We start from the raw sequence: 11,624 nt of genomic DNA on the forward strand, positions 1-11,624 counted from the left end.
TCCTGTGGTTTCAGGTTGATTACAAAGCTGAAGAGGCTGGGAAGGAATGCTTCTCCAGGACTGAAAATGATTGAACAAAGAAACTGCTCATTTTAATCACTTATGAAGGCCAGTTTTAAAGCATAATCGTACAAATAGCATGCCCATAATTTCTTATTAGCTTTTCCAGACTGTGTAGCAAGCATATTTTGGTGACTATAACCACTATAAGAAATACATGGACTATGACTAAAAGAAAACAACACAACTTTTTCAGTGTTTTTGAAAAAGAATACTGTTATACCTGTGTTTTATTATAAATAACCAGGTTCTGTCATTTTTATCTTCTTGCCAGCAAATGAAAGACATTGTTTCATAAAGCTTCTAAAATGTACATGAATATTTAATTAAATCATATTTCCTTGAGAAAATAAAGTTCATTCGCATTTATAGCAGACAGTTGTGAGGAGTATATAATTTTCTTAAGACCAGGGTAGCCAGTACCGGTTGCTTGTGGAACAAAACTCCTCAATTTTTAAAACTTCTTTTTAAAAAATAAACATACAATCATAAGTGTTCATTTACTTTAAAAATTCTAAAGATGAAGAAAATTATTGTATATATATTTAAGTCCTTGTATAAATTACAAAACTCAAGTTTATGTTACAGAGTCCCTTCCCCATAGGAAGCATAAAGCACTTTTGTGGTACCTTTCACCAGTAAATATTTGTATCACATTGAATTTGACACACAAAATAAAAGTTGATATTGCATCTGTAAGCCCCAAGTGAACATTCTTCTAAGCTGTCTCTCATGATGAATGAACTTCAAAAGTCATTTGATTGCCACAATTTAACTCAATCCCAGATAAAGATATATAAAAGTAATACATATTGACTTCAGTAGAAATCTGAAAAATCAGTGAATTGCAGACTCTTCTTGCTTGAGGTCAACAAACACCCTTTGGAAGACAACCAAGAGTTGTTTAAGACCAGGACAACAAAATAAAATTATGACAATAATAATTATAATAATAAAAATAACAATAATAAAAATAAAAATAACACCACCAACAATGAGGTAAACTCCCCTTTTAAAAAGGCAATATGTGTTGCCTGGACTGTCAGGAGAGAGTTCGATTGTACCTGACACCCAAATGTTTTTCCAACCAGAGTTCAGCCAGTTGCATGGTTGAGGCAAAAGTGCTTGCCTTGGATCCTAAGCACATCTTATACTGCTTCGGGTCCAAGTTAGGGTCACAATGAACTGGGTGGAAAATATGCACCACTCCTACTTCTTGACTTCGGAAGGGCCTTAAGCCGGAGAGAATAACTTTATTGTAGAGATCTACATCTTCCAGTCCCCAGCCCTGTATTGAGGTATCAAATCCACCTGCACCCAGAAGATCACTTTTATAAATACAGGTGATTCCATATCCGTAGTCTCTCCAAAATCCAGTCTTCTTTGAGAAGACAAAGTCATCATCACTGGGAGGCTTTCCCCCATTGGTTACCTTTGGATCATACTGGCTAAAGATGATGGGGTAGTATACCTGTTGTCCCTGAATTGTATTGTCTCTACATCGTTGGAGAAAGTCTCCTCTGAAGATCAAGTCAACATCACAGAATAGCAGCAAAGTATCATTGTCAAACTGGGAAGAAGCCATTTCAAGACCAAGGCCTCTGGAAAACTCTCCCTTCATGGGGATCAGGGTCATTTCTGCTCTCGGGTACTTGTTCTGATAGTCTTTTATCAGCTCAATATGCTTGCTGGAATCTTGGCCAGAATCCCCACTGAAAAGGATGATGACCAGCTTTACGTTCTGCTTTGGGATAAGACAAGTACTTTCAAAGCTCTCCATGAACCTCAAGAAAATGTCGTACCTTCCAACGAGAGGAACAAGAATGTGTATTTTCTTTTCATTGTGGCCTCCCATTTCTTTGACACCTTGAAAAGAGGATAATATCTTTAAAGAGTTAGATATAAAGGAAAATGACTGAGTGTCGCGGTTAATACTCTCCACAAGACTGTTGACATCTAGCTCTTCAGTTTCTCTGAAGAAAGGCTTGCTGAACAGCTGCTGAAGATAGGCGTGGCGTCTCACTGGCACGGTCAGTTTTCTCCCCTTGTGTCTTTTGTATAAGAGGAGTAAATCCAAAATGTACTCCACGCCGTGCATAGGATCAACCCTGCGGTAGCCATACTGGATTTCCTTGAAGTCAATGACGCGACCCCTACTCTTGGCATTCTCATTGATCATCTCCATCACCTGTAGGACGGTGTCATCCAGTGCTGTTCTGAGGATGCTGCTGATGCTCTGTCGAGGAGGCTGGTTCTCCGATGCTGAGTAAAGGAGCTTTCCTGTCAGGAACTCCCATTCTATCACCTCATCCCTCTCCCGAGGCTGGAAGTGGTTGAAGGAAGGCATCACCCCCAGCTGCTGATCCTCTTTGCTCACTTCACTGTCGCTGAGCTTGCTCATCAGCGCCCTCTCGCGGTGGAGCTGGATCGTGCGGTAGCGAAGTTCAGAAATTTTGCGGCTCAGCATGTAATTATGAAGCCTGTATTGGTAGGCAGGCCTTTTGTTGGGATGAAGTGTTATGGCTGCGTGGATTTTGCTATTGTGAAGGTCTTGAATATAACCCTTTCGATTGTGTTCGTAATTTTCATGGAACAGTTGCTGCATCTGAAAAGCAAAAGGAAGTCAGTACGTTAAATTTTAAAAGAAATAAAGCAATAAACTAAAACGTCAATTAAATATTTAATAAAATTAGTTATATGGTATTTTGGAACAAAATGGCTTGTCAAATTTATATATAAAAATTTAAGATAGTTTTTAATGTCAAATTCATATGCTCAAATACTGCAAACTAACCTGTCAATTCATATGCATACTTCCAACTAATCATTAGTTATATATTTTGAAGTAAAGAATCTTTGTCCCTCTACTCATTCTGAAATCACCCTAAAGTATCAAAGAAAACAAGAATTTAATATATCCATAACCCTATAATGGATAACTCTGAGGGAGAGGCACAGTGGAGAGAATGGATTTTCCAAAAAAAGGATGGTGGTGGTACAACTGAGTTGTGAACCCAATGTCCTGTTGCTTGGAATGACAATATCACCCTCCCAAAGCAGAAGTAAATTTTATTTAGTATCCTGATATACCATTTTTATAGAATAAGTTCTTGGTAAAGTAAGGTGGGACAGAAACTACATCGATCTATGCTACTGATTTAAAGGATCCTATCCAAAATTAGACATGCTTGACATCATTATGTACCAGAAAGTCTCTCTGTTAGTCTAGAACAAGCTCACTACTTCAGGTAAATGAGGGAAAGGTAGAATTAGGAGATCACACTTCAAACTGCCTAAACCAATCAATAAAGAGTTCTCCATCACACCCGATTAAGATAAGTACTAAAGAAGGAGGTAAAGGAAGAGAAGGAGAAATCTGTGACTATATTAATGAATAAGGAGAAAAGAAATACTGCAAACTTAAGAATACATATCCAACGCAAGTAAAAGTTATCGATCAATCAAATAGACAACACAACCTCCATAAAAAAGAACTCAAGGAATGGAGAAATGAGCTTAAAGAGAATAATAAAACCACTGATAGTTACATTACAAGGAGCATAAAAAGAGATTTGTGGCAAACACAGGAAGAAGAAACTTAAGAAAATTTATCAAAATAATAGAAATATAAAAGAGAGGTTAAAAGTTTGTATATATATATCTGTGTGTATGTACATATACATCATATACATATACACATACATATACATATACATATACACAACATATATCTCCATATATATTTAATATAGATTTAAAAGTTTAGATACCTATTGAATACTATTAAATATATGCTAAAGGAGATAAAAATATGTATGTAAAATATGTCTGAGGGATATACTATCCTTAAAAATATATGTGTGCAATTAGGCCAAGAGAAAAACAAAGTAAAATAAACAAATAGAACCCACTTTGGCTCTAAGTAGTAAAAGAATGAATCTTGTCACAGCATTCTCCACAGCAACATTCAATGTTGAAAAACAGTAGACCCCAATGAAGCAAATTAATGACTCATAATTTTATAATCAATCAAACTGGAGCTCAAGTTACTCCAACCAAGTGAGAGTTCACATTCTATTGCAAAAATAAATAGTTCCTGACATGTAAGAACTTGTGCCAGATCGGTGGTGGTACATTCTTTGACACTCCTCCCATAGAAAGGTGCGGCCTGTGTCCCCTCCTCTTAAATCTGGGTGCCTCTGTGACTACTTTAACTAGCAGACCACAGAAGTGACACTGTGCCAGTTTCCAGATTAGCGACTTCTGCCTTTCGGCACTGTCACTCTGCAGAAGCCAGCTGCTAAGTAAAAAGTCTGAGTTAGTTTCCCTGTTGCGGGCGAGGTCCTTCAGTAAAATGTGCTATAGCAGAATCCTCGTTCCAATCCCAGAGTCAGAGAAGAAGTTGTCAGTATCTCTTTTTAACACACTAAAGAAGTTCCTTTCCAGTTCTGGTTTGCCAAGAGTTTTTTTTATCATGAATGAATTTTAATGTTGAGCAAATGTTTTTTTCTCCACCCATTGAGAAGATTTTGGGATTTTTTTTTCTGTACTAGTGATTTGCACTGGTTGATTTTCGAGTATGAAACCACCTTTTATTCCTTGACTAAACTCATCATGATCCCGATATATTATCCTCTTTACATATGGTTGGAATATATTTACAATGTTTGTTTAGTATATACTGTGAGATATCAACTCTCCCTAATTGGTATAGAGATTCAGTGCAGTTCTGGTACAAAACTCATCATAAAAAGTTGCTGTTAATATTAGCAAGTTGATTCTGAAATTTATATAGAAATGAAAAGTCAAGGATACTCAGAATAATCTTTAAAAAACATATACTACAAATAAAAAGTTAGTATGATATTGGTACAAGGATAAATAGAACAAAGGACCAAAATAATCCATAAACAAATGTACACATGACTTAGGACTTATCATTTGACTTATAACAAATATGACACTGAAGAATGAAGAAAGGGTGGTCTTTTCAGTAAACAGTACAAGGTCACTTGAATATTCATATGGAAGCTAATAAAAACTGAGCCCCTACATTCCACAATTTTAAAAAATCCATCTCAGATGAATTGTTAATCTAGCAAAGGCAAAATAATTCAATTTATAAAAGTTAACATGAGAAAATATCTATATGACTTTTGGTTAGGTGAAGATTTCTTATATATGACACAAGGTACTAATCATAAAAACAGATTGATAAATTAGGCTGCATTAAAATTAAGAACACCGTTCCTCAAAAACACCATTAAGAGATCATAAAAGGAGCCCAACTGGCATGGCTCAGTGGTTGAGCATTGACCTATGAACCAGAAGGTCACGGTTTGATTCCAGGTGAGGGTACATGCCCAGGTTGTAGGCTCAATCGCCATTGGGGGGTGTACAGGAGGCAGCCAATCGATGATTCACTCTCATCGATGTCTCTCTCTCTCCCCCTTCCTCTCTGAAATAATTATATAAAAAAAGAGAGATCATAAAAGGAAAACTAGACAGTGGGAAAACATTTAGACTAAAACCCAGAATATGTTATGAACCTATACAAATTAGTAAGAAAGAAGGCGAAACCCAATTAAAAATGAGAAAAAAATCTGAATGAGCACTTCATAAAAGATAATATGCAAATACCCAATAAACATACAAATACATTCCCTAGTTCATTCATCATTATAGTAATGCAATTTAAAGTCACAATGAGGTAACATTATGGACTTAAAAGAATGCCTACAACTGAACATACTTATAATGCACTATCAAGATTTGGAACTTTCATATGTGGTTGGTGAGAATGAAACTTGGTTCAACCACTGTGGAAAACTGTATCAACTAAAATGACCATATACATCCTGAAACTCAGTTATTCTACTCTTAGATATATGTCTGATAAAAGTGCATACATTCATACACCTAAACATATATAAGAATGTTCATATAACATTATTCAAAATACCCTCAAGCTGAAAGCAACCCAAATGTACATCAGGAGTAGAATAGATAAATATAATATATTCATTTAATAGAAAACAATACACCCATTTAAAAACATGAAACACTATGATTCACAACAATGTGGGCAAATCTCACAAACAAGTGAAAGAAGCCATATACAAAGAAATACATTTGCTTGATTCTACTTATATGATAGTCAGAAACAGGTAAAGCTAACCTATGCAGTTAGCTATTAGAATAGTGATCAAAGATCAAGAGAGGGAGCTGGGAACTATAGAGTGCTGTTACTGTTGATCTAGGTCATCATCATCAAAGATATGCATTCAATTTGTGAACATTCATTGAACTGTTACTTAAGATGTTTGTCTGTTATACTCCACTTAATAAAATACTTTATTTTAAAAGTATACATATACATGCATGTGGAATTAGGTAGATTTTCTGATATGTATGCACATAAATGTGTGTGAATATGTGGGTGGAGAGAGAGAACAAAAAAAAAGTTTTCCTAAAAAAGGTGACCTAAAAGAAATAAGGCCAAGACCATAGCAGATTCTTTATCTTCAGTATTTCATCTGGTTGCTTTTCCATACTCAGATTTTTCAAATCAACATCCTTTGGCTTTGAAGACTAGAACTGTAGATATTTCGAGAAGGATTTTGGATTTGACTCAAGACTTTGATTTGATTCAGTTTCATCTATTTTTTTTTCTGAAAACACATGCCAATTGTTATTTGAAACTATGACCTATGTTAAATCAAATTAAATCCATAACTTGAAGTGGGCTGTTATATCTTCATTTTTGTAGTATTATTATTTTTACCTGAATTTTAAAAATATTTTACTTTATGTAAGTTTCCATATACACTTTTTCTTTCTATGCAAGAAAGTTAAAAAAAACCCTTCTGATCACGTATAGTCTACTATTTATACCACCTCTAAAAAGTACTGACTATCTGGAACTATTCTTTCTTAAGGCATGCTTTACCTTACTAAGAAAGAGGAAACATTGCTCACGGGTAAACTGTTAAACTGCAGCTTATCCAGCTCTTTCAGTGATACTAATATGACTAACGCTGCACAATTTGATAAAGATGACATTTTGTAATAGAACAAATAATGTCTTAGTATTGAAATGTTTAACTAACTTGCATTACTCATCATTTATAACCCAAGCTGTCTCTATAGTGCTTATCTTTCTAATGTATTCCTTTGTAGAAATATTACAAACAGACCAAGACAAAGATGGGGCAATCCTTAAAAATAACACATTACAGCCCTAGCTGGTTTGGCTCAGTGGATAGTCAGCCTACGGACTGAAGGGTCCCGGGTTTGATTCCGGTCAAGGGCTCCATCCCCAATAGGGGGCGTGCAGGAAGCAGCCAATTAATGATTCTCTCTCATCACTGATGTTTCTATCTCTCTCTCTCCCTTTTCCTTACTCTCTGAAATCAATAAAAATATATATTTAAAAAATAACATATTACTACATACTTCAGGGGGTACAGTAATAATGAGAACATCTTGAATTTATGTTACATTTTTTCCATTGGGAAGCATACAGCATATACAAATCTTCTACTTTTATATATACGGGGCTCCAAGCTATACAGGATAGACATGAAAATGTTACAGATGAGAATGTTTAAGGGTCTGGCTATGGAGTCAGCCAGATTTGGATTTGAGTACTGGCTCCACAGCTTCTAATCCACTTCTTAGCCCGTCTGTCTAAATCTCAGTCTCCTTATTTACAAAAGGGAAAATGCCAACTACCTCAATGTATAGTAAAATGTTTCTCAAAAAGAAAATAATATATACAATGCTTAGCATTGTGTGTGGCTCATAGAAAACACGTCCTAAATGACAGCTATATGAACAATAGCTCAGGGATTTGCCAACCTGCTCCTGAGATTGCTCTTTTTAGCTGTGAGTTTTCAGAGAACGAGGGTGGCACCCTTCGACGGGCTCGCTTCATCATTGTTCACTTCTGGAAATGCCTGGGAAGTTATCATTTGAGCACATACACGCAGTGATTCAATGTACCTAACATGCCATCAAGGCACCTTCTGCTAACAAAAGTCCTCAACATTTTGCTAAAAGAAAGGTAACTTATTGTAGAGATTTCAGAAAAACAAGGTTCAAGAGGGCTAAGAGATTTAACCAAAGGTCTAATGAGACTGACATTATGACTAAAGCTAGAATAAGCAGCCAGTTTTGCTGCTAAATTTTGCATGTAGCATATTGTTTTAAAGTGTAAAATTCACTTTTAAAAGTATATTACTTATGTGGAATAATTCAGGACCGCTAATTTAAGTTGGTTTCCTCTCCTTTATAGAATTTTCAAGTGATGTCATGGTACCCTCAGAGCCTTAGCCTGAAAGGGGAAATCCTGTCACAGCAACAAAATCACAGCAGCAATTAACATCAATGTGTCCGGACTGACCCCAGAGCTGTAAGTGCATCCATCACTCAAAATCTCACCCTCTGGGAAGGAAATGATCTGAGAAGCTATAAACAACTTATTAGAAAAGTCCGAAGTGGAAGAATAAATGCCAAAATATAGTTGTATGTTATTAATCTTCTACTAGATTAAACTTCCATTTCCCCCTTAGATTTATTACTAATGAAAACATAGCAGAGGTAATTTCTGGAATGATCACAGCCATGCAAATTAAGGACCTTGAACTCCAGCAATTAAAATCTTAAAAGAAACAGTAAGGGGGGGTTGAGTGTAACAAGGCACAAGGCGACTTTTGGAGCAATGCAAAGTTCAAAAGACTAGACTGTGGTACTGGTTGCACACTGTATAATTTTACTTAGGATTATTAAATACTTAGAATTCGTAGAGTGTAAATTATACCTCAAAAAAGGCTAGCTTAAAAAAGACATAGGGAATGTTAAAAATAAAATACAGCAAACTCCAGCTTTAAAATGGAAGAGAATGGAACAATACGTAGTCACTAAAATATGTGTAGAATTTCCAGAAGTCGATGAGGTTGAGCAGGATCATCTGGAAGCAAGTGGAGACAAAAGGCCAAGCAGAGCAATGTCCGTGGCAAAAGGGTTCAAGAACAGCAGATCTCAAAGTAACCAGGGAAAATACACTGCCTGGCAATGGAGGGCATAAAACTGGTTCTATGTATGTAACTGTGGGAGCAGGAACGAAGCTGACCAGGACTGGTAGATAAGCCCCTGGTGGAAATGTTCTGCTTCAGAGAAGTAGAAGGGAAGTAGAAGAGAAAGAGCCGCTGAAAGCAAAGAATTAAACAGCTAAGCCATGTTTTCATGAGGCAGGTTTAATCTGAGACAGCAGAGAAGACCAATGCCTTTTCTTTGTGCAGATTAGCAAGCCCAGAACTGTAACATCTCTGCCTAAATAAATCCGTGGTGACAGAAAGAGATGGGACTTGGGTGGCGGGCATACAACGCAATATACAGGTGATGTATCATAGAAATGTATACTTAAAACCTGTATAATCTTATTAACCAATGTCACCCCAATAGATGTGATTAAAAAACAAACCTATGGTGAAGGGCTTTCTTTCCAGGGGAAAGTAATGTTTCCAGAAATAAGTACATTTCCTAAAAAGAGGGAAAGAATATAGCACTAACACACAATTTCTATTTAAAAAAAACAAAAACTAGATGAAAAACTAGCCTTCATCCCCCATCCCTCCCCCCCAAAAAACCCCCACAAAAAAATAAAAACCCATAGCTGTGGAACTGAGGGAAACATTAAGCAACTATTTTATAATACATTAGAGACCCGGTGCACGAATTTGTGCATGGGTGGGGTCCCTCCGCCTGGCCAGCGATCGGGGCCAATTTGGGGGGGGGGGCAGGTGGTTGGGGGGAGGGGCCGTGGGAGGTTGGCCGGCTGCAGATTAGCTGTGGGAGTGCACTGACCACCAGGGTCAGCTCCTGCATTGAGTATCTGCCCCCTGGTGGTCAGTGGGTGTCATAGCAACTGGTCGACAGGTCGTTTGGTCACTTAGGCTTTTATATCATAATATATAAAAAGCCAGGGGCCGTCATGACCTAAACGAGCGGATGGACAACCGAACACCAGCTAGGGTCCTGGCCGGCACGGTGGGAGTCATCCTGGGTCCTGGCCATCGTGGCGGGAGTCAGTCCTGGGTCCCAGCTGATGTGGAGGGAGTCAGTCCTGGGTCCCGGCTGGCACGGCGGGAGTCAGTCCTGGGTCCTGGTTGGCGCGGTGGTGACACGGAGCTCTGGGCCCCAGGTTTGAAGGCTGGCCACACCCCTGATCGCTGGAGACCCAGAGTTCCGCTGCGCCCTGGTTGGGGCCCAGAGCTCCCTTCCCCACCACTCCCAGGCGGGAGGGAGCTCTGAGCCCTGGCTGGGGAGTGGCGGTGACAGGGAGCTCTGGGCTCTGGGGAACTGGAGCCATGCTGCGATCAGACTGGCCTCTGGGTCCCACCCCCTGCCCTCCGCCTGCAGGCTCTGGGGAACCAGAGCCATACTGCGATCTGGGAATCTTGGTTTCTACCCCTGGCCCGCAGGCTCCAGGGAACTGGAGCCATGCTGCAATGGGACTGGACCCTACCCAAGGGGTCCCGGATTGTGAGAGCGTGCAGGCTGGGCTGAGAGACCCCCCCTGAGTGCATGAATTTTCATGCACTGGGCCTCTAGTATATAGATAAGAAGCATTTTCTTCTACCTTTGAAAACAACAGAAAAGAAATATAAGACCTCAAGGATGTGATGGTAAGATGTAATGCTAACTCACAGAACTAAGAAGTAAAGAAAGAATAAAAAATAGAGAGAACTCCTAAAAAATGCGGATGGTTAGAGATTGAGGCTGAAACCTCCCCCTGGGCGCCAGCGCAGCGGCGAGACCGCGCCATCTTAGGGAGCTGTTACCGGCATCCAGAGATCGGCTACTAACCCGGCGGCTACTAACCCAGAGGCAACGACTCGCAAGCAACGCGACTGTAAGAGCCCAGAGGGGACCTGCACCCCTCCACGGAAAGCAGATTCAAGCAACAGCGGCCTCCTGATCACCACACGCTCTGCCTGGGGAACAGTTGCTGTGTGTGAAGCCTCCCTCCACCAGCCAGAAGAGCCACCACAGCTGTGAACAGCACCCACCAGAGGCCCTGCTATCAACAGAGGAGCCGCTGCTACCACAACCGCCCAAGGAGCAACCACAGCCTGAGGAGCCACTGCCACCCAGGGAGCAGCCACTGCCACCCAGGGTCCAGCCACTGAACAACTCAACAACTAGTCATGTCAGTGAGATCAAACATGGGTAGACAAAGAAACCCCCAAAGGAAAGAAAAGGAGGACTCGCCAGAAAAGCAGCTAAGTGAGACAGAGATATGCAACATGACGGAAAAAGAATTCAGAATAAGGTTCCTAGAGTACATGCACCGGATGTTCAAGAAGCAAGAAGAAACAGATGAAAAACTCAACTACTTATGCAAGAAGCTAGAAGAAACAGATGAAAAAATCAACAACTTAAGTAAGTCCCAAGAAGAAATGAAGAGCGACATAGCTGCAATAAAAAACACCATTGAAAGTATCAACAGTAGACTGGGAGAAGCGGAGGCCGAATTAGTGAATTAGAAGACAAGGAAGCAA

At 39.2% G+C, this 11,624-nt stretch overlaps 1 protein-coding gene across 1 annotated transcript in view; it reads right to left on the minus strand.

The window, feature by feature from the left end:
• Nucleotides 1–248: 248 nt before the first annotated feature.
• The window catches only part of CHSY3 (chondroitin sulfate synthase 3), a 232,088-nt gene continuing 220,712 nt past the window's right edge, over nt 249–11,624 (minus strand). The window contains exon 3 of the mRNA XM_014454330.2: nt 249–2,665. Coding sequence (XP_014309816.1) covers nt 1,103–2,665 — 1,563 coding nt within the window. The 3' untranslated portion in view covers nt 249–1,102. The remainder of the gene's footprint in view (nt 2,666–11,624) is intronic.

This window comes from Myotis lucifugus, unplaced genomic scaffold, assembly GCF_000147115.1.
Source record: "Myotis lucifugus unplaced genomic scaffold, Myoluc2.0 scaffold_1, whole genome shotgun sequence".
Classification (NCBI taxonomy): Eukaryota; Metazoa; Chordata; class Mammalia; order Chiroptera; family Vespertilionidae; genus Myotis; species Myotis lucifugus.